The sequence below is a fragment of the Tasmannia lanceolata genome, unplaced genomic scaffold, assembly GCF_043159265.1.
Source record: "Tasmannia lanceolata isolate RefF3 unplaced genomic scaffold, GAP_Taslan_0.1 ptg000006l, whole genome shotgun sequence".
In the NCBI taxonomy this organism is placed as follows: Eukaryota; Viridiplantae; Streptophyta; class Magnoliopsida; order Canellales; family Winteraceae; genus Tasmannia; species Tasmannia lanceolata.
The window spans coordinates 49,851,724-49,879,426 of NW_027518683.1; the positions used below are offsets into that span (position 1 = coordinate 49,851,724).

Genomic DNA, 27,703 nt, shown 5'->3' on the forward strand with positions numbered 1-27,703 from the left:
CGGCCAATTTTACCACCTCTACTGGGCACACGTGTGCCATGTGGAGATGATTGGGTCTATCGACATGGTCAGCAAGCACAAACCCATTTCCCTTTGATCTCAGCTTGATCTGATGATCCTAGCCCTTTGATCCATCAAGCCTTGTTCAGGATATGGCCAAAAAAAATTCTATCATTAAGTTTTGGAGGTCTTGATATCAAGGTTTTAAATTTCAGCCACGACCGAAGCATTCCAAAACCAAAATTGACGAAATTTAACAAATTTCGGCGGCAAAATTTTTGATAAAATATTAATTTTTATTGCTTTATAAAATTTCAGCCGAAATTACCCAAATTTCGGCCAAAGAAACCGACATTTCGAGCGCCTTTAGTCCTTTACTGAATTTCGGCCAAAATTTCGGTTTCAGTGAGGACTGAAATTACCCCCGAAACCAAAATTTAAAACCTTGCTTGATATTACAGATGGGATCCGTTCAGCATGAGACCGAGACTGTTGGTCGGCTACAAGTTCAAGGGTCTCAGTTACACCTCTGTGCATGTGCGATACCAATGTTACCATCTACATAGTGAACTCAACTAAATACATGTGACCTGTTAGTAAGATATCCATTTTCTAGCAAAATAGATTCTTATAAAAGAACTTTGATCCATCAGCTTTGGGGATCCAAGCAATTCATTTTCTTGGTTCTGAATCTGATGCAGAAATCTTCAACATCTGATGATTCTAACCCAGTTTTGTGATAATGTGTTGTTACCTACTTGTTTTGAACCATCTGCTCATTTTATAGGAATAAATTGTTACGATCATTGAACAAGGGGGAAGCTAAACTGGGTTAAAGCCCACACTTTTCTTCATTGAACAAGGCTAAAGCCCACACTTTTCTTCTTTCCTCTGGAGATTTGGGGCAGATATCATATAACTTTTGTCATTGACTGGCTATATTCTACTGGGATATTGGGTTTTTGTTCAAAAGAGTTCTAAGGACAGTAGGGCCTATAGTTGTCTTTTGCAAGACCTAGTTTGTTTTAGTACAGGTTAAAAGGGTGAAGCGATATATTCACCTCACTTTTTTTACTTGGGACAGCCCCCACTGGTGTATTTATGAATTATGACTACTCTTTTACTCTAGAGTGGCTGGCCCAAGTAAAAAGGGGCGAATATATCATTTCCCATTATGCGTTTACTTTAACAAATTTATAGAGCAATGATAAATTCACAACCCCAGTATGATAATTCGCACCCCTTTAACGTGAATTGATGTTAAAAAACAGTCTGCCGCATAACCTCCTTTACAGGGATGCTAATTCATCATCGCCCAATTTATAACATAGCTCAGTATGATAAATTAGAAATGATATCAGCACAACCATGTTTGTATAATTGCACTAACTCTTGTTGTCTTTTATTTTTTTAAAAGCTGTCAAAGGTTATTACCTTCCTAAAAAGTTGACAATTGAGAAGGAAAAATGACCATATAATCCATTGTACTCTAGCAGCGCTTGGTGACTATCCAATGAGCCGTCACAGGGCAACCTAGTGTAAATGGAGGTCTCATTCTCAAGATTAAGGCATTAAGAAATTAATGGCTTATCATTAAAAAAGAAGAAGAAGAAACTAATGGCTTAAAATCATCTTGAGGACGTCTTTTTTCATCACGCTCGATCAAAGGTCTAAAATCGTCGATGAGGGTGGGATCAAGGTCAGCAGGAATATTCATGGACCTGATCTCCGCAATCAAGATTAGGCCATAAAAAATTTACACATTGCATAAACAAGTGATCGAGTTCTATCGTAAAATAATTACCGATAGAACTCGATCACTTGTTTGAAAAAAGGATTTAGATGAAAAATATAATTATAAACTGCATGGAAGTTTGGTTAATGCATATTTTAGAAGCTCTTTCAAATGATACATACATTAAAACTTAAGAACCTGTTTGGGGTGGCTTCCTAGTTTCCCTAGTGCCTTATCCAGAGCCACATTGAAATCTTGGAAGGGAACCAGCTCCAACCTGCATAAATGTGCTCGAAATTATCCATTGACATTCTACAATCATTGACGTTAAAAAACAACTATCAATTGAAGACACTCATCGATTAGATGAATAGCACTGAAAGTAGAACTAAAGTAATTAGCTAAAGTTAGGTAGGTAAAAAGGAATATAGTCGCAAACCACATTAAGAATCTGTTCATAAACTTGGAACATAAGTTACATACTAAACAGTAATATTAAAGAAAACATACTCATATTTCAACTTCCCATCACGAATTAGGCCCATGAGGTAATCGATCATCAGTCTGCACTCTTTTGCTCTCTCAGAACTCATCCACTTCTGCAGCCAGAACCCCCGCAAGGAAAGATCCTACAATAGAATTAGTAAAAATGGAGTCACAGAAAGTTGTGTGTAGTGGGACAGGCATGAAAAGATTTTACTGATTATAAATGCACATGGTTAATGTTTTCTAAGTTATCCCTTCTAGAGTGTGGATGCCCTTGGATTATGACTTAAACCTCAGACTAAAGCAAACAGAGCCTTTGACATAAAACTACTCTTTAAGGGGTTAAGGCACTCTAAAATTTTCTCCAAATCTACAATGGAGAAGACAGCTAATTAGGATTCTTTTGTAGTCAGCGAGCAGCACTAAGAGTATCATTTTTGAACCGTTGAGATATAGAAGAAGAAAAAGCTTTTCTTTCTCGAAGAAGAATCATGACACCAAACAAGGGAAAGAAAACGGCAGTAGTTTGATAGAGAACACGATCATCAGGGGCACTAGGTGTATAGACATGTCTCACTCCAACAAACCGTAAATCTACCAAGCTTACAAAATTGATCGAATTTGGTGATTACACCATGTGCGTAGTTTGGAGCCTTGGACCACTTAAGACATAAGATATTATTAATATACAAAGCAGATGCATACATCTCAAGGAGAGGGGATTTAGAGGCCCAATTCAATACCACAAATGCCCATAGAAAATTCTAGAATCTCATAACTTTATTCGATAGATCTTGTTTAAGAACTAAAAGGAGTAAATATCATGTATGGTGGCCAAACGTTTGGCTCTTCCCAAATGGAAAGAAGAATACAAAGCGGGAGTGAGAGAGCCTTTATTGATGAGTTCATCATATAATAAAGTGGTTCAAACCTCTTAAGCAAAGGAATGAGGTTAGAGGCATATTTCAACTATGAAATATGCAATATACAATCACCTCGCACACCACTTACAAAGATCTCAAGTCTCCCTAATATTGCTCCACAGATCTTGTCTAAGAAAATAGCATGAAAAATAAACCTTTGGTCAAGTGAGCTTTCGTATCGTACCAGGGTAGCTATAGGGGGAAACCAATGGATGGATGGTGGTAATAGCATTTCTATAACATGTTAATTTGCCCAAAATTTCAGCCCTTAGTTGCATAATCGGAATTTTTTTAACGGCAAGTTACAAAATACAATTCAAGCAGGAATTATGGCATTCATTTAACCTTATTATGAGGAATGCTAATGGTATGACAGATTCTCTAGCTAGGGAAGGTATCAGGTGGCAGAACATTGAATTGGGTAAACCTTACCCACTTAGCACACTGACTTTTTTTCTTGGGTTCATTTCACTCCCTCTCTCTTATTGTACCTTTTGATTTCTTAATAAAATTCCCATTCCATTATCACTGAAACAAGAAAAGAAAAAACTAAAAATGCACACTGATACAATATTTACTACATTTGAAGAATGGAAAAATGATTTCACTAGTCGCATGTAACTTCAAGAAAGACTGAAAGTTTTGATACCCGGGCATTACACATCCATGATGCTACAATGACATCTATGTTGCATGGATTCTCTGCCCTCCTATGCCGAATCCGTGTCGACACGTCTCCGCATCCTAATCGGACATGGATTCACGTGGGACACACCCAGATTCTTGTCGTAGCCGTGTCCCGTAGTAATCCCTTTTTTCCGGGCGAATCCGATTCATCGTTGTCTCTTTTGAAATGTGAATCTTGTGTATTTTCGCTTTAAACATATTTTCTTCTTAACTTTATTTATATGAAAGAACAACCCATACTCTTTTAATAAAACCCTAGCGCCTCGACCTTCGAACATCAACCCCCTTCCTCCTCCAACTCTCTTAATACAAAACTCGCCACAACCCTCTACCCTCAAAATTTTCACACACACACACACACACACACACACACACACACACACACATATATATATATATATATATATATATATGAGAAAAGTGTAGCTACACATACGTGTAGCTAACTTAGCTACACCGACGGCTTAAAATACAGTGGGCCCCACATTGTTTGAGTGATGCAAACTATTCATTTGATGGGCCCTCACATAGATAGGGTGTGCCCAAAAAATCAGCTCCATAGGATCATCCCAACCCTACGATTTGTGGAGGCAAAAATGGACGTGTAAAAACCTTTACAAATCTGTCCATTTTTGCCTCCACAGTTTGAAGGGATGAGATCATCCAATGGAGCTGATTTTTGGGCACACCCTATCAATGTGAGGTCCTATCAAATGAATGGTTTGGATCACCCAAATAATGTGGGCCCACTGTATTTTAAGCTGTCGGTGTAGCTAAGTTAGCTACACGTATGTGTAGCTTCACTTAAGCGCCCAATCACATGGGTCCCACATTTTCTGTGGTGATCCAAACCATTCATTTGTAAGGTTCTATCGTAGATAGGGGGTGTACCAAAAATCAGCTCCATAGGATCATCCTAACCCCTCCATTTGTGGAGGACAAAACTGGGCAGATTTGTGGATGGGTTAGGATGATTCTCCAAAAGGATGGCTTAGGATGATTCTATGGAGCTGATTTTTGGTACACCCCCCATCTATGTAAGGACCTTGCAAATGAATGGTTTGGATCACCACAGAAAATGTGGGACCCATGTGATTGGGCGCTTAAGCACACCATAAGCTTGGTGAGCTTAAGCGCACCAACAGTTTCCTCATATATATATATATATATATATATATATATATATATATATATATATACTAGTAAAAAATCCCGTGCGATGCACGGACAGACAAAGAACTGTACGGACCACATCACGGGTTGATCCAAACCGTCCATGTGATGGAACACAACATAAATAGGTTGTGCCCCAAAAATCATTTCCATAGGCTGATCCTAGCTAAGGGTGTCAATTTTGGCTCGGGCTCGGAAGCTCGCTTGAGCTCGGCTCGAATCCTTAACGAGCCGAGCCGAGCCGGCTTGCCAGGCTCGTTAAGCTTAACGAGCCGAGCCCGATTTAGGCCAGGCTCGGCTCGGCTCGTTAAGAATTTAATATATTTAAATATATATATTATATATACAGTTATACACTAAAAGGGTTATCCAGGGAGTGAAAGGGGAGGTAAAATATGTCACTTCATTTTTGGAACCCCATTTGTTACTTGGACCACCCCCCATAGTGTAAAAAAAGTATTCAAATTACACTAGATAGGGCTGTCCAGGGAAGATGAGGGGTGTGAACTTAATATAACCCGAGCTCGGTAAGGCTCGCGAGCCTGGTTCGAGCCCGAGCCCGAGCTGAGCCTGGCCAAGCTCGGCTCGTTTACACCCCTAATCCTAGCCCTCCAATCTATAGAGGTTTCCATAATATGTTGTTCCACTTAAATCGGATGGTTAAGATCACCCTATAGATTTTTTATTAAAAAAGCATAAAGGAGGGGGGTAGGATTGAAATTATTTGGCTTTAATGGGTGCCTTTGTTAAAAAGCATAAAGGAAGGGGTAGGATTGAAAATATGTGTGTTGAATGGGTGCCTTTGTTAAAAAAAGTCAAAAAGAGTGATGTGTAATTCTACAAAAAATTCTCTTATTTTCTCTTCTACTATATAGATATAGATATATATGGGGAAAGTGATTGTGAGCGGCCCCTCATATAAGCTTATATGAAGTGACCGCTAAAAACATGGTGGGCCCACATTTTTTGGGTGATCCGAACCACTCATTTGATAGACCCTGACCAAGATAGGGGGTGCCCAAAAAATCAGCTCCATATGATCATCCTAACCCTTCGAACTGTGGACGTGAAAGAGGGGAAAATGGGCGGCCATAAATTTGCCCACTTACCCGTCCATTTTCCCCTCTTTCACCTCCACAGTAGGGTTGGGATGATCCTACGGAGCTGATTTTTTGAGCACCCCCTATCTACGTCAGGGCCTATCAAATGACCGGTTTGGATCACCCCAAAAGTGTGGGCCCACCATGTTTTTAGCGGTCACCTCATATGAGGGGCCGCTCACAATCACTTTCCCCTATATATATATATATATATATATATATATATATATATATATATATATATATATACGGAAAAGTGTTGCTACTCGGTCTTGTAGCTAAGCTTATCTACTCGGTCGGGTTAAATACAGTGGGGGCCCACATTATTTGGGTGATCCAAACCATTCATTTGAAAGCCCCTTACCTAGATAGGGTGTCCACAAAAAAATCAGACCCATAGGATCATCCTAAGTTCCTAACCCATCCAATAGTGGAGGTAAAAATGGAAAAAAAAATGGACACAAACTGCCCATTTTTCCCTCCACTGTTGGATGGGTTAGGATGATCCTATGGGTCTGATTTTTTGTGGAGACCCTATCTAGGTAAGGGGCTTTCAAATGAATGGTTTGGATCACCCAAACAATGTGGGCCCCCACTGCATTTAACCCAACCAAGTAGATAAGCTTAGCTACAAGACCGAGTAGATAAGCTTAGCTACAAGACCGAGTAGCAACACTTTTCCTCTCTCTCTCTCTCTCTATATATATATATATATATATATATATATATAGAGAGAGAGAGAGAGAGAGAGAGAGAGAGAGAGAGAGAGAGAGAGAGAGGAAAATGATTGTGAGCTTGAAGCTCATATAGCTTATATAGAGGAAAATGATTGTGAGCATATATATATATATATATATATATATATATATATATATATATATATATAGAGAGAGAGAGAGAGAGAGAGAGAGAGAGAGAGAAAACATTTCCTACACATTTGTGTAGGTAAGTTACCTATACATAGGGGGCCCACATTGTTTGGGTGATCCAAACAATTCATTTGAATGGTCCTCACAGAGATAGGGTGTCCACAAAAAATCAGATCCATAGGATCATCCCAACCCTACGATTTGTGGAGGTAAAATGGACGTGTATAAACCTTCACAAATTAGTCCATTTTTTGCCTCCATAGTTTGAATGGTTGGGATGATCCTATGGATCTGATTTTTTGTGGACACCCTATCAATGTGAGGACCATTCAAATGAATGGTTTGGATCACCCAAACAATGTGGGCCCCGTATGTATTTTAAGCTAGTGTGTAGGTAACTTACCTACACAAGTGTGTAGGAAATGTTCTCTCTCTCTCATATATATATATATATATAAATTTTAAATTTTGGAAATTTTATTTTATTTAAAAATTACCGAATCCGAATCCTTCTTTTGGGGGTTTGCCGATCCCGACACCTCGAATCCGTGTCGGATCCCAACACGCGAATCCGAATCCATGCAACAATGAATGACATGGAGATGCCATGAATGATGCTAATGTGAACAACAATTTAAAAAGTGAAAAAGGAAAAAAGAAGCATTTTTAGACCTTACCTTAAATATGAAAGATGAAGTAGATGCTGTGATAGGTTTCTTTGACATACCACCGTAAGTTACCATAGACCCTCCCTGGCTGGAGAGGAAAGATTTAAGTAGGTCAAAAAGAGAAAACTTGCATGAGGAATTAATGCTCGTTTTTTTCTTTAAGATTTCAGCAAGAATGCTCCACCTTAAAAACTTTAGGACTAAAGAAGCAGGATTGCCCCCGACACAGTTGAATCCTAGTGCAGGTTCGGGTAGATCACCCTAAGCATGTTCGTTGAATTCAAAAATGTCAAATAAATAAGTAGGTAAATAAATATATACTTGCTAAATAAACCAACCAGAACAAACAAAACCTGAAAGAGCAACTGAAGAAACGACATATAATTTCCACATGGAAATCAAGCAGAAAACAATCCTCTCTTTAAAAGTAATAATTATTTATTAGGGAAGTTAAAAGATATTGGTACCAGCAGACCCTTAACATTCTTCACTTCCAGCTGACTTTCAGTAAACACCTCATCTGCACCAAGTTTCTTGAGTTTTTGTTTAACGTCTTCTGACCCGACCCTACAAAAACTCAGGAAATGGTCAGCAAAATGTCAGTCCTTGCAAAAAGACAACTAATCCTTTTGCTGGGAAAGCTGTAGGTTACATAACAAAGAAACTAACACTAGTAAATGCTCATTTCTGCATAGCACGCACGCACACGCGCACACTACGGTTGGTAGTCACACTTGTATGCATAGCAATCAAGGCGAAATCCGTAACCTTCATCTGTTTTAGTATTGAAATATGAATGTTTATATGTTTTGTTTTCATTTCTGCATGTGTCTTAATATATTGAGAGAGATAGAGAATATCATGTTTTGCAGGGTTTTCCTTACTTTTTTCTGAGAGATAACAAGCAATGTTATTAAATAAAGAAAAGGAGGGGACAAGTTGATCCCAGAACAAGACAAAGAAAGAAAAAAAAGGACAAGCAAAGAACACAAGCTACATCTCAAGAATGTTATCTCCCACCCATAATAATTCCCCATCCAGCCCCTCTCTAGCCAATCCACAGACTATTCCAGTGGCCGACCTGGAGATATGACAAAAGGATATTGTAATCCGTCTACAGATGTCTCTTATCTGCGATAAAATATTTGCCAAATGAGCCATTTGTTAGAAGCTAATGCAAACCCTAGGCTCGGATACCAAATTGGTGCACCCATGGTATGAAATTCTGAGGCACTGAAAACCGTCAATCCTTCCAGCAAAGCTCTAATTTCTCCTTCATTTGAATCCACCACCACAATAGAGATGGAGAAAGCTTTGATAATGGAGCACTGGTCATCTCTAATCACATCGCCTATGCTCACCAGGTCGGATTACCCCTAGAGTTGCCATTGGAATTTGATTCTAAAGAGTTAGGCAGAGGCGAAGTCCACTCAGTAATTCGTATATTCTTCTAACTCACACCAGGCAATCTTATACCAAGTCCTCCAGTAGTCACCCATTAAAATTATCCAAGTTACATAATTTTGAAGGGCAATAAAAGGTAAAAACTAAAAAGGGTATGCTCATTATATTGGAAAGCTGTCCCCTAGCAATGCTAAATCAGATGTAAATCTGATATATTGGATTGATAGGAAGAAGTCTCCCTTATCTGGTCTGAAACGAGAAACTCATGCCAGATTTAAGCTAGCATGGAACCAGAGTTGTCAACTCCGATTTATTCTACCGCATTCGGTAAGGAAACTAAACACACTTGCATTGGAATCAACCAGTTCCAGTCCATTCTGGACTGTTGCAATTGTTTTGGTTTCTTCCAGTCAGTTCCTTTTAGTTTATGCATTTTTTTTTTTCAGTTTAGCCTTTCTAGTAAAATGCCTTTGGGTCAATCATCCCCAATGGAATTGGGGGTCCCCGCATGGGGTTGGGGGGTGTTATGTGGATGGTACTTACATTATGTTGATTTAAGATGGATGTTAGCAATAGCATATCAGTCATAAAAAATAAAATATGTACTTATGTTTTGCTTTAGTTTTTTCCACTGTTCTTGTGAATTTTTCTTTTTTCTTTTACTAAATTAATTTTTCAACTTAAAATTTATGTTGCAACTACTGCAAAAAGGAACATTGAAAAACAAAATGATTAAATCTTAATTCCAACCAAGAAACAACCAAAGTTTATAATGAGTATCTTCTCAGTTTCTTTAGTTAAGGTTTCTAAAAGATAGTGGGACCTAAAATCCATTTTTGGTAAGATGAAAAACAGAAAATGGTTGGTGTATTTTGTATTTTTTCCAGCCAAATGCAGCTGCTAGTTTTCGTAAAAAAACTAACAGCAGGTGGTCTTTTGTAAAATATACCCCTAGGTGAGTTTTTGAAAGTGGTTTTTGCAAAAAACCCTAAATATTTTTTGGCATGTTCAGTTTATACAACATATATATACGTGCACATACATGCTACAAAACTAAAGCAATTCACAAATATAAGAAGTGAAAGCCATGCAAATATATCTTAAAATGACATTCTATGGAAAGATGAGCACTTTGAGAAACATGGTTTATGCATGTGCCTATGAGCTGGAGAAACCAATTAGTTGGATCAATTTAACCAAGACATTCCATTTTCTAAAACATATGACATGTTAAACACAAGTGTACAATGCATTAAGGGCCTATCCCTTATCAATTTCCAATTCTATGGTATTATTTAAATGCTAATTATATAGTTTTGACTTTTGATGTGTATTTGTGTAACTAGATACACTCTTCTATATTTTATAACTCTACATCCTGATGTTTATGTCATATTTTGTGCTTCAACATCATTATCTAAATGGTATGATTCGTGGACACTTCGGGTTTTTAACACAAATGCGTGTCAACACGGACACGGCCATGGACACGTGTCGACATGAGTTTCGACATGTTTATAAGATTTTCTGATATTTCACATCGACCACTTTTCCAGTAGCTTCTTTAGAGTCAAAATATTAGTGCTTTTGATGTGGAAGATAGAAATAACTGAGTTTTTCCTTGGTGTCAACCGTTAGAATAAAAGTATGCTGAAGGGTCTTGGTCATAGTACTTGTCAGCTAGTCATAGTACTGTTTAGTAAAAACAAAAAAGCTAGAAGATAAAAAAGGACGAGTTTTTCCTTGGCTGGTTCAATGCCAGATACAAATAAGATGAATAGTAAACTAAATAGTCTTAGTCACAGTTCAGTTCTCAGATGGAAAAAGTACTGTCTAGAAAAGACAAAAAGCTTTGAACACAATTTTAAATTTTTAGTTCATGTTGCTGGGCAATTGGTTAATCTCTGTCCATTTAATTTATCTGAGCCATCCATTTTATTAATCTGAGCTATAAAATGGACGATACAGATCAGTAAGAGAGCAAGGCCTACAGATCAGTCATGTGGAACCTGCAACACCTCAAAAAGTCCAAACTCTATTGATCAGACAGGTGGAACCTCCACCTGCAGCACCTCAAAAAGTTCAAACTCAAACTTCCCAAAACATGCACGTCAAACAATTCAAAGTCATTATCAGCAATAAAGTCATCTTTCAAAAAAAAAAACAATTCAAAGTCATCGACTGTCTTCCCAACATCTTGTTTTGATAATAGCACTCACTTTTTGAAAACTTTCTCTAATCAGCCTAGAAATGTTACCTTGTCACAATTTCCCAAGGCGGCCGTTACCCTCAGTCCATGCCTATGAAAAGTTGGATGCTTGTCAGGTTGCTTAAACTGTCTAAGTTTCTCCTACAGATGGGATACAAAGAAATTGAGCTGGCCAAGTGCTAGTAAAACACTCTTTTCTCCGACATTATGAGGGATATGGAGGGAGCATAATTTTAGGATCTTCCATGGAGGTCAAACTAAAAGTTGAAGTTCAAATGAATTGTCTAAGATGGGAATGGTACCTGTGGGGACTTCTGTTCCAGAGTGGGATAGAATATTAAATGTGCCCATCTAGTGAATTTTAATTTTTTATGTCTGTGATGGGAACCCAGGCCACCAAAATTTGGAGGCAGTTTTTCCTACGGGCCAGTGATGTAAACTCATTTATTCAGGGCCAGAATTATAACTACAACAGCATGAAGGTCATTTCTCTATGAAACAAGAATAATCTCCCAGATGAGATGCCCTGCGTGACACTGTGATTTCAGATTATTTCCTCAACACAATTTGATGGATCAAAGGTTACTCACCCCTAGATTGGATCAGGATCAGGGTTTTTAGACTGGATTTGGCAATGTTCCTTCTAACAACATGAACAGAAAGAGGCATTAATAATTGAGATGTTTCAGATTCAAGTTCTCACAAGTTTAACTAAAAATAATAATTGGGATTTTTCTTCTAATATTTCAATATTCGCCATCGAGATTCAGTAATGGATTAGAAGAAGCTACCACATACAAAACAAAAGAGAGAACCCATTGCCAAATTTATTCAAATTGACGAAATTGCCGGAAGAGAATTATCATGAAGTCTATAGGATTGGAACTTAAAAGAATGCCAATTTGCACCTGTCTCTGATAATGTTTATGCTACGGATGCCCCGGATTCGTGCCAGCTGAATAATACACTGCCCTACAATACTTGTAGCACCATTTTGCACAATAGCATCTCCTACTCATTTCCAAACCATTAGTCAGAGGAAACAAATGGGAAGGGATATAAAAAGCTAAATGCAAGAAAATGACAATCTGATACGACAAAATTAGATAAGCCGGCACTTACCAGGATTCAACTTAACAAAGTCTTCGAGCATTCGCAAAGCGGTCAAAGGATTTACAGTGACTGTAGCAGCATACTCCATAGGGACATCCTTATTAACTTTGTGCCACACACTCTCCTCTTTCACAATACATGTTTGCCATGTTCCTAAGCAGTGTATACTTCATCATTGTCTAAGAAGATCAGGTAGAACAAGACAAACGCCACGAGATGACTTTTGAGTACCAGAAATACTATAAAAACATTGGAAACCTACATTCCGGTCACCGGAATACCTACAAGAAAACATTCACAATCCTAAATGCCTAAATAGTTAGGAAATACCAAAAGATGGAGGGGATGGAATGACCCAATCACCGATCGAAAGATCCTTAACTGCAGAACCCAAAGCTTGTATTTCCCCAACCCCTTCGTATCCTCCAATTGCGGGCACCGAAGGCCTTACAGGATATACACCTAAGATACATATATGTAAAGAAGCAGAAATCAAGTAACCAAAATGACAATTTAGCTACTGTAAGGAAGCCTATTTAATGCTTATGTAAATCTTCAGTATTAGCAATTAGTAAACAAATAACATGGAACTATAAACCAACCAAACAGCTAGATTAAATGAAATAGAAAAGCCTATATAAATATATAATGCTTCTGAAAAAAAACATAATGCAGTTTAGATTAAACCAACCAAGCAATTATTTGTTACCTTTGAAAAAAAATAATATAATGCCTCTGAAATCTGCAGTATTAGCAAGTACTCAAGTAGTAACAAATAGCATAGAACTATAAACCGTCCATTCAGCTAGATTAAATGCAATAGAAAGCAATATGTATTATAATGCTCTTTTTTCTAAAGAAAGGTGATTCTATTTTCCAAAAGAGAATGAGATAAAATCAGCTCGTCAGTGGCACACAATACACTTCATTTTACACCAGTAATGGAAGGATTTATCTTGTTCTCGCATACCAATCCGCATGGCTTTGTGCTTTATTGAATAGGAGAAAAGTCAGGTTTTGCAGTTTGCCAACAATCATTGTTGAGCACTAGAATTCAGAAATGAGAAATCACTGGGATTAAATCATCTGAGTCAGGTGGCACCCTTAGAAGCAGGAATCTTCCCTCGGGGTGCCGCTCCCACCTCGGAACCTCGATTCGGCGCTCCTTAGGAAGGAGCTTCCAGGGAGCGCCACCCCAAAAGACGGGAACCTCTCCCATGATGCTCCAAGCCTGCTTCCGCTCCCAGCCTGTTTCTATTACTACATAAGTCCCACCATCACCAACTTTCTTGCATCAAACCCCTCCAACTCTTCAAAGTACTTCATTGGAGCAAGCACGAAGGCTTGTGGATCTTCAAAAGGCACGAGGAACGAGTGCACGGAAATGAAGATGGTTAGAAATTACAGTTTTTATTATGTACTTAAATTTTGAAAGATACATATGAAAATGGTTACAAACTATTATTTTTTGATGTACTTGAATTTGAAAGATATATAAAGAAAATATTACATATACGCTCCCATGTCGCTCCCAAACTTAGACTCTTCTAGACCCTCACACTTCCTCGCCCCCGCCTCCACCTCCACACCCACTTCGTGCTTCTAAGGTGACACCAATGGAAAGACTTGAACCTGTGAATGTTATTCCTCCGACTGATCTTAGCAATGGGCTTCTAATTCTAGGACGTTGCAAATCAGATCACTCCACATGCAATCCTTTCCTCTTCATCAAGGTCCTTCACCTGCAACATTATCTAGGTCTAGTTTTGTACAATTGTGGTTGGCATACACAACAATTTCCTTGGCCAATCAATCCGTCAATCACTGTTTGGGAGGCCCTTGATGAACCTACATCATATTGTTAGTGTCTGATTGGTTGCTAGATTGCGCTGTACAGAAAGATTGACACTGGCGATCTAGGAACCAAAGTTGGAGGTAGTTGTGAACTCAATCATTAATCAGACTAGAAATAAAAGAAATACTATCCAGCTTGTCTGTCGGCAAGGGGATTTGCTAGGAAACCATTGGTAGAGACTTCAACAATAAAGAATGAATGATATGCTTGCCATATATAATGTAACATATATGAATTAGGTAACACACACACACACACACACACACACACACACACACTGATATTTGAGAATATAATAAAATAAGTTTGTTCTTCTTTGTCCATAGGAAAAAGTTTTCCTCTCACCATTTTTAACTAAATAATAAACAAAAGGAGAAGGCCATATAACAAAAAACAGCTTTTGAAAAAATAAAATATAAAGCATAACAACCTTCAATTCTATTGATATCAGAAGGATTGATTGGAGCTGCAAGCATTTTGACACACACATCATTTCCTCTAAGTTCAACTGGAGGAAGATCAATCACCCTGCAAGTGAAGCAAAGACCCACATTACAAGAATCAAAGTTGGATTTATTCTTTCTTTCTTTCTTTATTATGTGCAATTAAAATTCTACAAATGAAAAATGAAAAGACAAAGGCTTTGCAAGCAAAGTAGACAACCTAACTACCACAAGACTATATATCTAGTGCATATTAGGGTTACAGAGTGTGAGGTGTGTGTGCGTTTCTTAGCCGAGAGAAAAGAAAACAACGTTTGTACCTCTAACCGAAATAGTGAAAATCTATTATCCCGTGGACGGAGGCACACTACCGAACTATGTAAATCTTATGTCTTCTTACTTTGTGTTTGTGTTTCTTACATCTTATCTCTCCATTAGCTGTATATCGTGTTTGATCATGTTTTGAAAGATTAGAGATCTCTTAGTTTTCAACAAGGGCAAAAGACTTGTATGTTGAATCAACTGGTTATATAAGGGATGAACCGAAAAATTTACCCATCTAAGACCATCATCAAATTATCTTATCAACACCAGCTCTCTCTACATAAATCAAATTAATTGTTTCAGGAAATACACAAATGAGTCAACCTTCAAATCGGAAAAAATTTCTTCGAAACTTAAATTTCCAATCCATCACCCCATTCTGCTTGCAAAAAAAATCGACCACACTAATCCTTTGATCGGAAGCCACATTGAAGAGCATAAAGAAATCCAATTTCAGAGGTCTATGTCCACACCCCTCATCACCCAAAATCTGATCTTCACCCCACTACCAAGTCTAAAGTGGACGCCTACTTGAAAAAGGGATTTAGCCTTCTTAATATCATGGCAGACCGAGATACTAAAGGCTTTACGCTTATCATACAGGAGACTATCCCCCAAAAAATAGATCCATACTTAGCTTCAATGTCCATTCTCCAGAGACAATCTCTATCTTCTCCAAACCTCCACACTCATTCCCCTAGCAAAGCCTTATTCATCAATCTCAACCTTTTGATGCCAAAGTCCACAATTTTTTTTCCGACTTACATACCTCTTCTCAAATGAGTAAATGATATTTAATGTTATCCTTTGTCGTTTTATAGAAATTTTCGTTGGAGTTCATCAATCCTATTAATCACTGACATGGGGTATAGGAATAATGACGTGAAGCAAATGGGAAGATTTAGCAAAACGGCCTTAACAAGAGTAATTCTACCCCCTACCATTCAAAAAAGAAGGGATTAATTCTAAGGACAAAAGGCTTTTTCCAAAGGGACAATATCTCGATAACCGGATCCCAAAAACTCTTTGAGGAACTATCAATGCACAACAAAAGACCCAAATAAGAATTAGGGATTGTTCTAGACCTACAACCAAAGATCTTAGCAAATTTTGTGACTTCTGAGTCATTTTATATGGATTCCCATAACCTCAGATTTAAAAAACCTAATCCATAGACCAGTAATATCCTTGTACCATATGAGGAGAGCCTTTAGGTTTTCAAAATTGTAGATGTCAGGGGTATTGAAGGGAAGAGTATCATTAACATATTAAAGGTGTGTGATTGTCACCCGATTTTGACTGACATTAAACCCTTCAATCAGTCCTCTGGATTTGGCCATTTTCATTATTCTATCAAGATAATCCTCCATGATAGTAAATAGGGAAGGGAGATAGGGGTCGCTCTGACATAATCCTCCGGATGTCCTGAAGAACCATTTAGGTGAACTATTAACCAGAACTGAGCACCACGCCGGCCATTTGCAGCTTCTCATCCAGCCATGCCACTTAATTTCGAATCCCATTCTTCCCATGAGAAAATGTAGGTAGCTCCACTCCACTCTATCATACACTTTTTCAATATAAATTTCACATAGAACTCCTCGTTTCCCATTCCGATGGTAAAATCTATAAATTCATTTGCGAGTAAATCTCCATCGAGAATTTGTCTGCAATGAATGAAGTGAACACACTTTGAGCTTTCGAAATAGTTCCTCCAAGTGCCACAAAACCTATTAACCAACACTTTGTCCAAAATCTTGTAAACACTTCCCACCAGACTAATGGGTCGAAAATCGAACAAGTTGGATTCTTCTAGCTTTGATCTTGCGAGTGGATTCTTCTTGTTTTATCAATCAGCCAACACTTTTTCCAATTTCTAGGATTTTTCTCAAATTTTCTTTTTTTTAAAATTTTTTTTTGGTATTTCGATAAAAACATTATCTTGGTCATAAATAATACTATGAAATAAACCACGTAGTGGATCCCACTTATTTCGATGATCAAAATCATTCATTTAGTGATCTTTACCATAGACTGACAGAAAAATCTCATCGGAAAGATCATCTTATCCCTATAATATGTTTTGTGACATAAGCACAATTGAGAAAAGTCATACATTTACCACTGCGACATGTGGTCACTCGAATACTGGAAATGGAATACGAGCCTTAGTTTATGCTTAACATTGGAATAAAGGAAATCACTTCAAGGCTTAACCACCTCAGATATCCCCTCTTATCCTAACTGGAACGGACCCTATATGACCCCATTGAAGAACATCTAAGTGTCTCCATTGTTATGCTACTTCTATTTTCGAAGCATTTTTCTTCCAATTCACTTCTCTACATCTATGTTTGCAGTATTTTTCTTCTGATTCACTTCTCTCTTACTGAGTGATTTTTCTATTATGAAATAAGGAAGGATGCAACTTGGGTCACGTTTTACCATTTTACCATACCCGAAAATACCCCAGGGTCGAGTTCAGAAATTATGAGTCTTGAGTTGGGTCGGATTTCAAATTGAAAAGCCCGACCCAATCTCGGCTCGGATTGATTTTTAAGAAAAAAAAAAAACCCGAAAACCCAACCCAACTAGAGCTTCATAACATAAAAATTTCCCACTTCTTCGCCAACACGTAAAAGACGAAAGCCTAACACTCCTCTCTCACCCAATGACCCAATGCACTCGACGACGACCGACGCCTCTCCACTTTTCACTTCTTCAACCACCTTCATTCCTCCCAACTCCAAAGTGAAAACCATTAGTTGTATCAAAGATATCTCTTCATAGGAGAAGCATTTCCAAACCAGAAATACCTGACCCGCCCGACACAACTCGTAACCCTAGTAATAAGTCCATGAAAACTCCATGGACCCCTTTACTGAATGCAATGGAAAACACAATTACAACAAATAACATATAAGAGCCTACCCCATTTCGTTTTACTTCTCTATTTTTTACATTTGTCTTTGATTTGGGTATTGGGTGTTATGGTTTAAAAGATTTCACTGTGCATACATTTCTTTATGCTTGGATATATAAACATTTTAGCGCATTATTTTCTCTGCAATGACAGAAAAAACATACAATTTTGAAGAATGCATGATGAGAAAGTAAAGCCTACCTCTAAAATCCAAATCTTAAAAGATATGAACTTATATATAGAAATAGGTAGAAATTAGGAGTACGAAAGATGAAACCCTAGATTGAATTGAGAAGAGTGGAACCTGGTAACCTGGTCTGGTGGACCGTGGTGCTCGTAGACGACGGCTTTGGACGGTGGAGATAGATTAGAGGCGAATGCGCGAATGCTGACCGTTGGATTGCCCGGAGTTCTATAGCGGCGGAGAGATGGAGAGTGGAATAATTTTAGGGTTAACCTCACACACCCCATTCTCTGCCAAGGAGTGATTAGGGTTTGAATGATTTTTTATTATCCCTTCTCTCAAAATGAGAAATTATATAGATACCATAGGATGATCGAAACCGTCCATTAATTGGGGCAAAACGTAAATAGAATGTGCCCCCAAAAATCATTTCCATAGGATGATCCTAGCCCTCCGATCCATTGAGGAACTGACCATTATGGAAATTCAATAGATCGGAGGGTTAGGATTGGAAATTCAATAGATCGGAGGGTTAGGATCATGGTATGTAAATGATTTTTGGGGAATAACTTATTTAAGTTGTGGATCAACAAATGGACGGTTTGGATCATCGTATGGAGGGGGCATTAAAGTGTGACCCAATCTCATTGGCCCCACAATAGTCTGCGATCCTAGCCTTTGGATCTTGCTTCATGTAAAAGGGTTAGGGTTAGGGTTTGATTCCCACTTCAATTTCACTTTAAATATTTTTTGAATTTCTCACAGCATTTTTTAATATAATATATGAAGAAATTAGTAGTTAATTTTCTGCTAAATTGGAAATTCACAATTACGAGTTAATTTTGTGTCAACTGGAAATTCCCATTTATCCCAAAGAAAAAAAAAGTAGTCATTTGGAAAATGTTGTGAAGAAATTCACTTTTACTAACTTCCTAAAAGAACATTATTCATGTTTTACCATATCAAAGCTCATAAAATTCCCTAAACTGCCTTTTTACATTTGATAGTACAAGTGACTGTTCGCTAGTCTTCTTATCATTGCATCCACCAAAAAAGGGTGTTATTTTTATGCAAGGAGGCCCCTCAGTTTAGAATTCCTTTACTTTTATATATCACCTGTTTGGCACAAAAGGGTTTTTTAAAATGCTAAACTGAAGGGTGTACTCACAAAAAACTCAGCCACAAGGGTTCCCCATTGGATCCACATCACCCAATCGCATTTATACGTGCAAAATTAAAGGAATGATAAATGTGGTTGGGTGAGGTGTATCCAATGAGGTGCCCTTGCAGTAAGGTTTTCACAAGGGCACCCTTAATTAAGCATTTCATTAATAAATATGTGATGTCTGCCATGGAACTGATACAGAGCAAGATTTCTAACTGAATAAAACTAGATAATGTTACCATTCCCATGGGAACCAAGATCAGGAATAGACCCACTGAATATCAATGTACCAAAAGGGAAGGCAATTGCTATACAAAGGATTCAGATATTTCTAGCAGAAATGTACCAGTGCTACCTCTTTCAGGATAAAGAAGGAATGTTTGATTTACCCTTCATGTACATTCCTAAATTGACCACAAAAAAAAAAACAAAAAACTCGGCTTTGATTACACTCTCTTCAGATAACTGGTCTCTAATTACTATTAAACTTCGAACAAAATGACCCACAATTGCAATCCTATATCCACAAAACTGGACAGGGCTAGCAGCACTGTGGGAACACACAAACAGGAATGGATTCATTAGTCTGACAAAGCCTCAAGTTCAATATATAGTGGGTAATGTGGTTACTGTACATAGAGTTCAGATGTGTTACCAGAAGGCGCCGCAAAGTAATCGGATACTAGATTTTCAAAACTAGTATTGCATAGCTTCAGAAGCAAGCCTGTGACGATGATAAGAGCATCAAGATAAAATGCCAACCACTGTTGCCTCAAGATATAATTGGATCTGGCCCATATTTGAATTTTGGAATGTACTCATCTCTGCCAATGAGAAATTACAATTAGTTCCCAAATGCTGAAGACAAGACAAAAAACTTAATTTTTTTTTGATTGGATGGTAGATTTCTTGATGAATCCTGAAATAAAAAAGATCTTTCTTATCAATTATTTCATAATCATTAATCCCATTCTAAGTAATGAGAATTTTGTTATTGTGAAAGCGATAGGGAAAATGATCATTAATCCCATTCTTAGTAATGAGATTTTTGTTGTTGTGAAAGAGATGGGGAAAATGACAATCCTTGTTTCACAAATTAAAAAATTCTAATAGAATACCATTATAGAATACTGTAACGTTTTTTTTCTTACAAATAAAATAAAAAAAAAATGATAAATGCGCCCCTTTTCATTGGGACACCCAGGTGCACTTTATCTATGACTGCAAAGAGACAGCTGTACATCACATGGGAAGAATTGAAGGGACCTGATTGCCATCGTACACTGGCACCTGGGTGTCCCAAGTAATGAAAAGGGGCGCATTTATCATTTCCCATAAAAAAATATCTCTATTTCTATACTCTGCTGAAAAATGAAGACCAAGACCGGAGCTTCATGAAAAAGGGCTTTATCAGATTTGAACCGATGGCTTACGCCTGAGTTAAAAGGGCCAATTTTCTTCAATTCATGAATTAGGCAAAGATACCAGAAGAAATTGAGTATAGGGGCCACCTTGTGCCTGTGAGAAGTGCTAATGCACGCCGGTGCGTAACATACCTTGACAAAACTTGACAACACCTACATATCCATCTCAAAAAAACTAGGCAATGTTGCCTCCACTAGACTTATCCTGTGACTATGGCACGAGTAAGCCCCAATCCCAAACTGTGCAATCTACGCACAATGCACCGAATTAAAGAATTCTATGCACATACATGGGATAGCCAGCTTGGGTGGGTGGGAAAGCTGCCAAAACGCCATTCAGGTCAGTATATGTTGGGAGCTAGGACACCTGAGGTTTATAACTCAAGTGATTTTCCACAAGCTAGCCCTTCAGCTGAAAATTGTATCAGGAGTGGCTGAAATTTTAAAATTTGACAATTTGGTTGCAGAAATCCCCTCGTTACCAAATTCTTGTGTCGCTTGTGGATGAGGGGTTCCCCCAAGTGCTGGTGCGAGTTTGGGGGCTTAAATCCGGAGAAGACAATATCTTTGATCTGATACGGGTTCTAAAGCATTGAAGGCTACTAGAGGAATGATTGAAATATCTGCTTCGGTCAGACCACCCAAGAAATATCTGGCATATGAATAAAGTATTCATTTCTTGAGAACTTATCATATTTTGGGAGGCCGCGGATTTTACTTGTAAAGGGGGATTGGAAATGACCTCCTTGGCGCAATTAATGCTCATGAATGACAGCGGGAGATCTTTGCACGCCTCATTTAATTCGGATACTTGGCTTTTACAAAGTATCTGCCCCGAGGCGGTTTAACATACAACTAGACTTTCTTGGCCTTTAGTCTCCCTTTAATATTTCTGGACTCAGGCATCTCTATCAAAAAATGGAAAAACAAATCAATTCGTCCTCCTCTGGCCCTGCTTCTTCAAGCCTCTTGACCTGCGGCCAAAGGAGAAAACGGATGGTGGATTTATCTGATTTGGAGGAATCCTTAAACCAGATAAAAGAGATGGTTTATATAGAGGGGCTAGCTTCCAAGAATTCGCCTACTCATAGAGAAGTTATCAGGGATTTCTTAGAAAGGCAATGGAAGCTATTTAAAGAGGCTGCAAGTAGGAGGTCGGAGGTGTTTTTTACTTTGACTGGTTTACGAAATGTGAAAGAAACTCACTCCCTATGCACAAGCACCTTTTCTTCATCAAGATGATGGAGCATGAAAAGACCACAAGACATCTTTGGTGGGAGGAATATAAGGAGGTAGGTGTCAAAAAATTAGAGGCTATGATTATTAGGAAGAAAGCGATAGGAGAGAAAGAACCATCTGATGAGGAGCGCTCGACCTTGAGCTTAGACGAGGAGGTTTTCGCCTCTGAGATTTTGGGCTTCTCCTGGAATTAAAGAAGTGCTCAACTTAAGGGGAGTTTCTGTTTGGTCCCTGTTCGTGTTAAAATGGTTTTGTTTTTGGTTGTTGGTATCTTTGCCAACTGTAAATAGGCAAGGGACAGCTGGTCCCTATCTTATGTAATTTTGCTTTCATATATTAATATATATAAATCTGTCGCTTGTCAAAAAAAATAACTCAACTATATGTTACAATGGATAGTCAGATTTGGCAATAGAAAAGTCAAAGATGCAAATCCTATATCAATATACGAAACTGTTTTAGAATCAAGGATTTAATCCTTTTATCCAATTTTTCGACATACTCAATAAGGAAAAGAGTTGGCAAAAACATATACTGGTTCAAAATGAGTTTTGAGATGTATCATGAATATACCTTTGTTTAATTTTGAAGATTCCGGTACCTATCTGCATTGGAATGCCCATGATGATGCACTCACTCACTCCCTCAATCTGGTCATCTCTCCCGCTAACTGAAGCATTGAAAAGGTGATCCGCTGTTTTCTCAAATGAAGCTAACATTAAAACACTGTCCTTCATCTTAGCAATGCCGTATCTCGTGATTCCGAGTACTTCACCCTGTTAACAAAAAACATTAACACAAAACACGGACCATGCCAACACATGAACACCAGTTTGAAACATTTCATATGCATAATATACTTGAAAACTACAAGCAAATGATTACCTTATATGTCATTACATCTGCCAAAAGCATCATATGGCGTATGTCAATGCTCATTCCATGACTTGCCATGGTGAACTTTATTTCATCGATGATACACTGTCTTGCGGCTTCAATTCCTAGAGTATTCAGGACTTCCATGACATGATTACTTGTTGTGTTTCTTCCATCAACACCAGGAATGCCCATGACTGCTAGAAGGTTCATACTGCAATGTGCATTGTATACGGTACAATTTGTAAATTGGGACACCAGATTTTTCTATTTATATTTAGCACCATTATTATATTAAATTCTAAATGGAGAAGCCATAATATCGTTAATAGGGATTTGCTAGGGTCCATCGCAGAAAGCATTTCACGGCTGGTCTGTTGCATGTCAGACCAGCCACCTCGTGAATGAAGACAATAGCTTTTGTCTCCATGCACGAGGTGGCTGGTCTAACGTGAGACAGACCAACCGTGAAATGCCTTTTGAGATGGGCAGTAGCAATTTCCTCGTTAATAATATCGTTACCTTTCAAAAAAAATAAAAAATAAAATAGAGAAGCCACAATAGGAAACACTACAATTTCACAATGAAGAAACATGCAACTATCCCAAAAGTTTCCAATTTATTTCATCCAAAGAACAGTTTATTATAAGACATAATCCTGAAGCCACCTATTCAGTATGTTAGTCAGGAAATAGGAGAAGGGCGCACCATTCTGTTGATGTCCTACATGACTAGATGGCATGCTTGATATGAATGTGCATAACATCCAACTACCTTGTCATGCATCTTATGATTGATGGCTTACGCTAAATTTGTTTTCCTGGAAGCTTTCACAATGCACCAAGCCAAGTGCGCAATATGATAGTGAGCAAAAATCGTTTTATTGCTCTGCAACAATTGGCTAGAGCTTTGCATTTAGTCACATTTACATTATTGAGCAATATGTATTTTTCTCCAGGGATGCTTGCAACAGATTCCACTCAAATGTTGCGAGTAATGAGTAGACTAATAATATGAAAAGATGGACTATGGAAAAATACCAGAATGAAAATATCAGGAAAGAAAAGTCTTTAAAAAAAGGTGTTAGGAAAAGGCCACTTGGTTGTCAGCAGTTTGTGCATGTACGCAAGAGTGTTGTCTATGTAATATCAAGATTATATGCATGATGGTACTTAAGCGTTAAAAATTAACAAATATTAAAAGTCCCAAATGAGTTTGTACCCTTTTTTTATACAAATTTTGCAGCATATTTGCTACTCGTATAAATGTGAGTAGCAGCTGGGACTGAATTCTTTCCTATGCGTAAGTGGTGATAAGTCCTACATTGATCAGTTCTGTGTCCCATACCATTGTTGTCACGATTAGGACAGCGTTACATTAGCTCGGACAAACACATTTCCGATCTCTAGCTTCATATTTTGTTAGTTTCAACTTCATTCACAAGTCCGATATTCCTTGCATTATGCAAGTTATATGGAGAGTATGATGAACACATTCAATATTTCAACTAGATTAAGTATGAAAAGAAACTGAATGCAGAAATATAATAAACTAACCCTTCTACAAGCAGCTCGTACTTCTTCTTATTGTCGTTAATAACTGCACGCTCGACAGTTGGGATGCCCTACATTAAAACATAATAATAAGTTAACAAAATTAAACATAGCATTACTACAACACTCACTGATAAATTTGGCAACCTCTATTAAGGGCCACCTTCTTTAAAAAGATAATCTTCAACAACAATCAGATGACAAAGCTGTAAGTGTCTAACCTTCACAATAACCTTTGGAAGCATGGATTGAAGAGAATGTAACCCAAAGTGAAGATTATTTCTATCAGCTTCAGGAGGAAAAATTTTCAACTTTTCCAGGCCCAGGATCACAAGATGCTGCAAGATGGTCATACCCGTTAGATGCTATCATGCATAAACACAAACATTAAGTAGGAACTAAATTACCATAGCAGGATTTTCTCACCTGTTCTTTTAATTTTGTTTTTGGATGTTGCAAAATCGATTTTTTTACAGTATCTGCAGAAAGCTCCATCTGCAATGCTTGAATCCTTCTCATGTCCAGCGTCACAATTATAAATGCTTCTCTGGATGTCAACACAATCTTGATACTTTCAGCAACCTACATAGCATAGTGATAATCATCAACACATCACACGCACATGTGTTTGTGTGTCTATCTCTGTGTGTGTGTGTGTGTGTGTGTGTGTGTGTGTGTGTGTGTTTAAAGGGACCAAACTTGGCATCAAACCTAAGTTGAAGATAAAGATGTTTATGCTCAATATGAAATGAATGTCTCACATTGACAGACTAGAGTATATGAGCTCTTCATTATAAAGGGTGTACATAGTAGATGAGTTGTCTATTTCGTAGGATTTAGCATCCAAAGATACAAAAAATGACTTGGAGATAATTACAATCAATTTACCACAGATGCAATCAATCATATATATGAGGAGGACCAACCATGTTGCCATCTCTAGAGAGATAAGATTAGGATCTATTCCATCTTTAGAGAGATGGTGAGGTTCGACTGCCATCTTTAGAGGTTGTTATCTTTATCAACTCCAATGGCTCATTCCTTTTCTGGCTCTCCCCCAATAATCCTCCGACGCTCCTTTCAAGCTGGTTGTAGATGTCACGCATGCCCGACTTGCCTTATACATCATGAAAGATTGCTTGAACTGTCGCTTTTCTGAGGATATCGGTTAATTGGAAGGTAGATCTAATAAATGGAGTGGCAGAGATCTTGGATGTCACATGGACCTGAACAAAATGACAATCAACTTCGATGTACTCTGTCCTTTCATTAAAAACTAGATTAGAAGCAATGTCTTGATTGTCACAATGGAGTTTCATTGGAATACAAACCCCAAATCTCATCTCAGTTTGGAGAGAGTGCATCCACATCAACTCGCTAAGTGCACAAAATACCCCATAACTTGCTCAGATACTATTCACAATCTACCCTATAAATGGGTTATTAACTTAGTCGAAAGATTCAAGACAGATAATGTAAGGATTTAAATTTCGATTTCAATTGCTACAAAAATTGGAACATTTTGGTTTTTGAAAACTCGGTAAAATCATGAAAGCGTATGGAATACCAAACTGATGTGATCCTATGAGGAGGGAAATATAAGAAAGAGGATAAAAGAGAAGAAGAAGAGGAAGAGAAGAAGAATGGGAGAAGAGGAGAAAGAGAAGAATAAGAGAATAGGAGTAGAAGAGTAGAAGGAAAAGAGAAATAGAGGAATAAGAGGAGAAATAGAGGAATAAGAGGAGAAATAGGAGAAAAAAGAAGATGAAGAGTTGAGGTGAAAGAGGGGAAGAGAGGGGAAGAGAGGAGAAAGAGGGAAGCAAGAAAAAGAGAAGGGGAAGAAGAGAAGTAGGGAAAGAGGAGGAGAAGAGAGATGATGATCTTCAGAAGGATTGTCAACCTGACATCAATGAGCCTGATACAGTTCTAGCAGATGGTTTTGTTGCTGATTCCATTGAGCCGTTTTGATACCAGCAGGTGATATCTTATTGAGGCTGGTCATGGATTGGTACTGCCCATCGCTGTTATGCCGATCCCACAGATCCAGGAGGAGTATGTTGCCATTTTCCCAGCTTCATTGATTCTCAGGAAATGTTCGTGTATTTATGATTCTACATGGGCGATTTCTTCCATATTGCTCCGCCAGCATATCAGGCTACTCTCACAATTATCGCGAGAATTCGACATCACGAGTTCTTCCAACAGATTACGACTACTACTACTTGAGTGGGTCGTCTACGTATTTGATCCAGGCGGACTAGAACTCGAGGTCGAGTTCTTTTCAAGCGGGGGAGAATGATGCAGATAGTAAGCCAAATAAGTGGCATATTTGCCCATTAGTATTTATTTACATGTTTTAGTTTACCATGTTATTTAGTTTCTACGATTTTATTTGCCATGTTATTTTTAAGGATTTTATTTTCCATGGAATTTTAGTGACATTGCCTATATATAGGCCTCATTGTATTAGGAATCATAACTTTGATGATTATTGAATAAAGATTGATTGGCTTCTCCCCTCTACATGTTTCTTCTCCTCTCTTCCCCGGTTCTTCTCTTCTTCTCCCTAAAATTCCTCTATTCTTCTCTTCTCTCCTAATTTTTTCTTCTCTTCCCCTATTCTTCTTCTATTCTCTTCTTCCCCTACTCTTCTTCTATTCTTCTCCTTCTATTCTCTTCTTCTATTCTTCTCCTTCTATTCTCTTCTTCTTCTCTTTTTCTCCCATTTCTTCTATTTCTCTTTCCCGGTCCTACATCAAGAGATAGGGGAGAAATCTGTATTCTCAATTCAATTTATCAAAAGTTAAAATCCCTAATACATGTGGCCTATATATAGGCAATAGAAATAGAATTTCATGAAAACAAAATCCCTAACTATAAATAACATGGAAATAAATGTCCTAGAAACTAAATAACATAAAAATAAATCCGTAAAAGCCCCAATAGGCACATATGCCGCTTATAGGGCCTACAATATGCATCAATTAGCCTTCAAACAAGGCGACAGTACTTATGAAGGCGTTCAAATATATCACCCTGATCCTTCAACAATGTGCTGACACCAAATAAATCAGCCTTCCAACAAGCCTTGTTCAATCATCTAATTTAGTAGTCCCACCAAGATTATGAATTTTAGAATATCCTTTTTCTAGTTATAGTATGCATTTTAGTAGACAAAGGACAGCAACTGGCGGCAGTTGTCAGGGAGATGGATTGTTCTAGTAACCTTCAGACCATAAAACTACAGCTACTATGTCTTGTCATATTTAAAACTCGAAAAATACATGGAAAGTATTAGACGTAAAATACAAGTGAGAATAATTTTCTCTCATAACCCCTACTTTCCCTAA

At 37.9% G+C, this 27,703-nt stretch overlaps 2 protein-coding genes across 6 annotated transcripts in view; both read right to left on the reverse strand.

The window, feature by feature from the left end:
* Positions 1 to 1,444: 1,444 nt before the first annotated feature.
* LOC143880467 (enoyl-[acyl-carrier-protein] reductase, mitochondrial-like) lies at positions 1,445 to 18,439 on the reverse strand. Of its 3 annotated transcripts, XM_077383504.1 has the most exons (11): positions 18,217 to 18,439; positions 14,653 to 14,750; positions 12,698 to 12,829; positions 12,377 to 12,520; positions 12,163 to 12,265; positions 8,109 to 8,208; positions 7,826 to 7,902; positions 7,651 to 7,729; positions 2,246 to 2,364; positions 1,918 to 2,012; positions 1,445 to 1,533 (listed from the first exon to the last, which is right to left on the reverse strand). In XM_077383504.1, exons 1-10 carry the CDS (start codon positions 18,381 to 18,383, stop codon positions 1,919 to 1,921), a joined length of 1,113 nt encoding a protein of 370 aa, XP_077239619.1. In that variant the 5' UTR covers positions 18,384 to 18,439; the 3' UTR covers positions 1,445 to 1,533; position 1,918. The 3 variants fall into 3 exon arrangements, with proteins under 3 accessions (XP_077239619.1, XP_077239618.1, XP_077239620.1); XM_077383503.1 differs by lacking the exon at positions 1,445 to 1,533 and having other exon boundaries at positions 1,838 to 2,012; XM_077383505.1 differs by lacking the exons at positions 1,445 to 1,533; positions 7,651 to 7,729; positions 7,826 to 7,902 and having other exon boundaries at positions 1,838 to 2,012.
* A 1,081-nt stretch (positions 18,440 to 19,520) lies between these two features.
* The window catches only part of LOC143880465 (DNA-directed RNA polymerase III subunit 1-like), a 114,153-nt gene continuing 105,970 nt past the window's right edge, over positions 19,521 to 27,703 (reverse strand). Inside the window, exons 23-29 of one of the 3 annotated variants that reach the window (XR_013251707.1) lie at positions 24,780 to 24,935; positions 24,575 to 24,691; positions 24,357 to 24,424; positions 22,810 to 23,014; positions 22,498 to 22,700; positions 19,917 to 20,085; positions 19,521 to 19,811 (exon numbers count right to left, since the gene is read on the reverse strand). Coding sequence is in view for 2 of the 3 variants with exons in the window: in XM_077383500.1 (XP_077239615.1) it covers positions 20,034 to 20,085; positions 22,498 to 22,700; positions 22,810 to 23,014; positions 24,357 to 24,424; positions 24,575 to 24,691; positions 24,780 to 24,935 (801 nt within the window). In the remaining variant the exon portion in view is untranslated. Of the gene's footprint in view, positions 20,086 to 22,497; positions 22,701 to 22,809; positions 23,015 to 24,356; positions 24,425 to 24,574; positions 24,692 to 24,779; positions 24,936 to 27,703 lie in introns of those variants that run through there. The other 2 variants (XM_077383500.1, XM_077383501.1) reach the window with 2 other exon arrangements.

What these genes read in the sequence shown, in the direction of transcription:
- LOC143880467 (XM_077383504.1), bottom strand. Translation starts at nt 18,383, where the DNA reads ATGGGGTGTGTGAGGTTAACCCTAAAATTATTCCACTCTCCATCTCTC. An exon ending in TGATATCAATAGAATTGAAG is followed by an intron (nt 12,830 to 14,652) that starts GTTGTTATGCTT and finishes TATGTATCTTAG; the next exon opens with GTGTATATCCTGTAAGGCCT. An exon ending in CTTCATCTTTCATATTTAAG is followed by an intron (nt 2,365 to 7,650) that starts GTAAGGTCTAAA and finishes ATTCTATTGTAG; the next exon opens with GATCTTTCCTTGCGGGGGTT.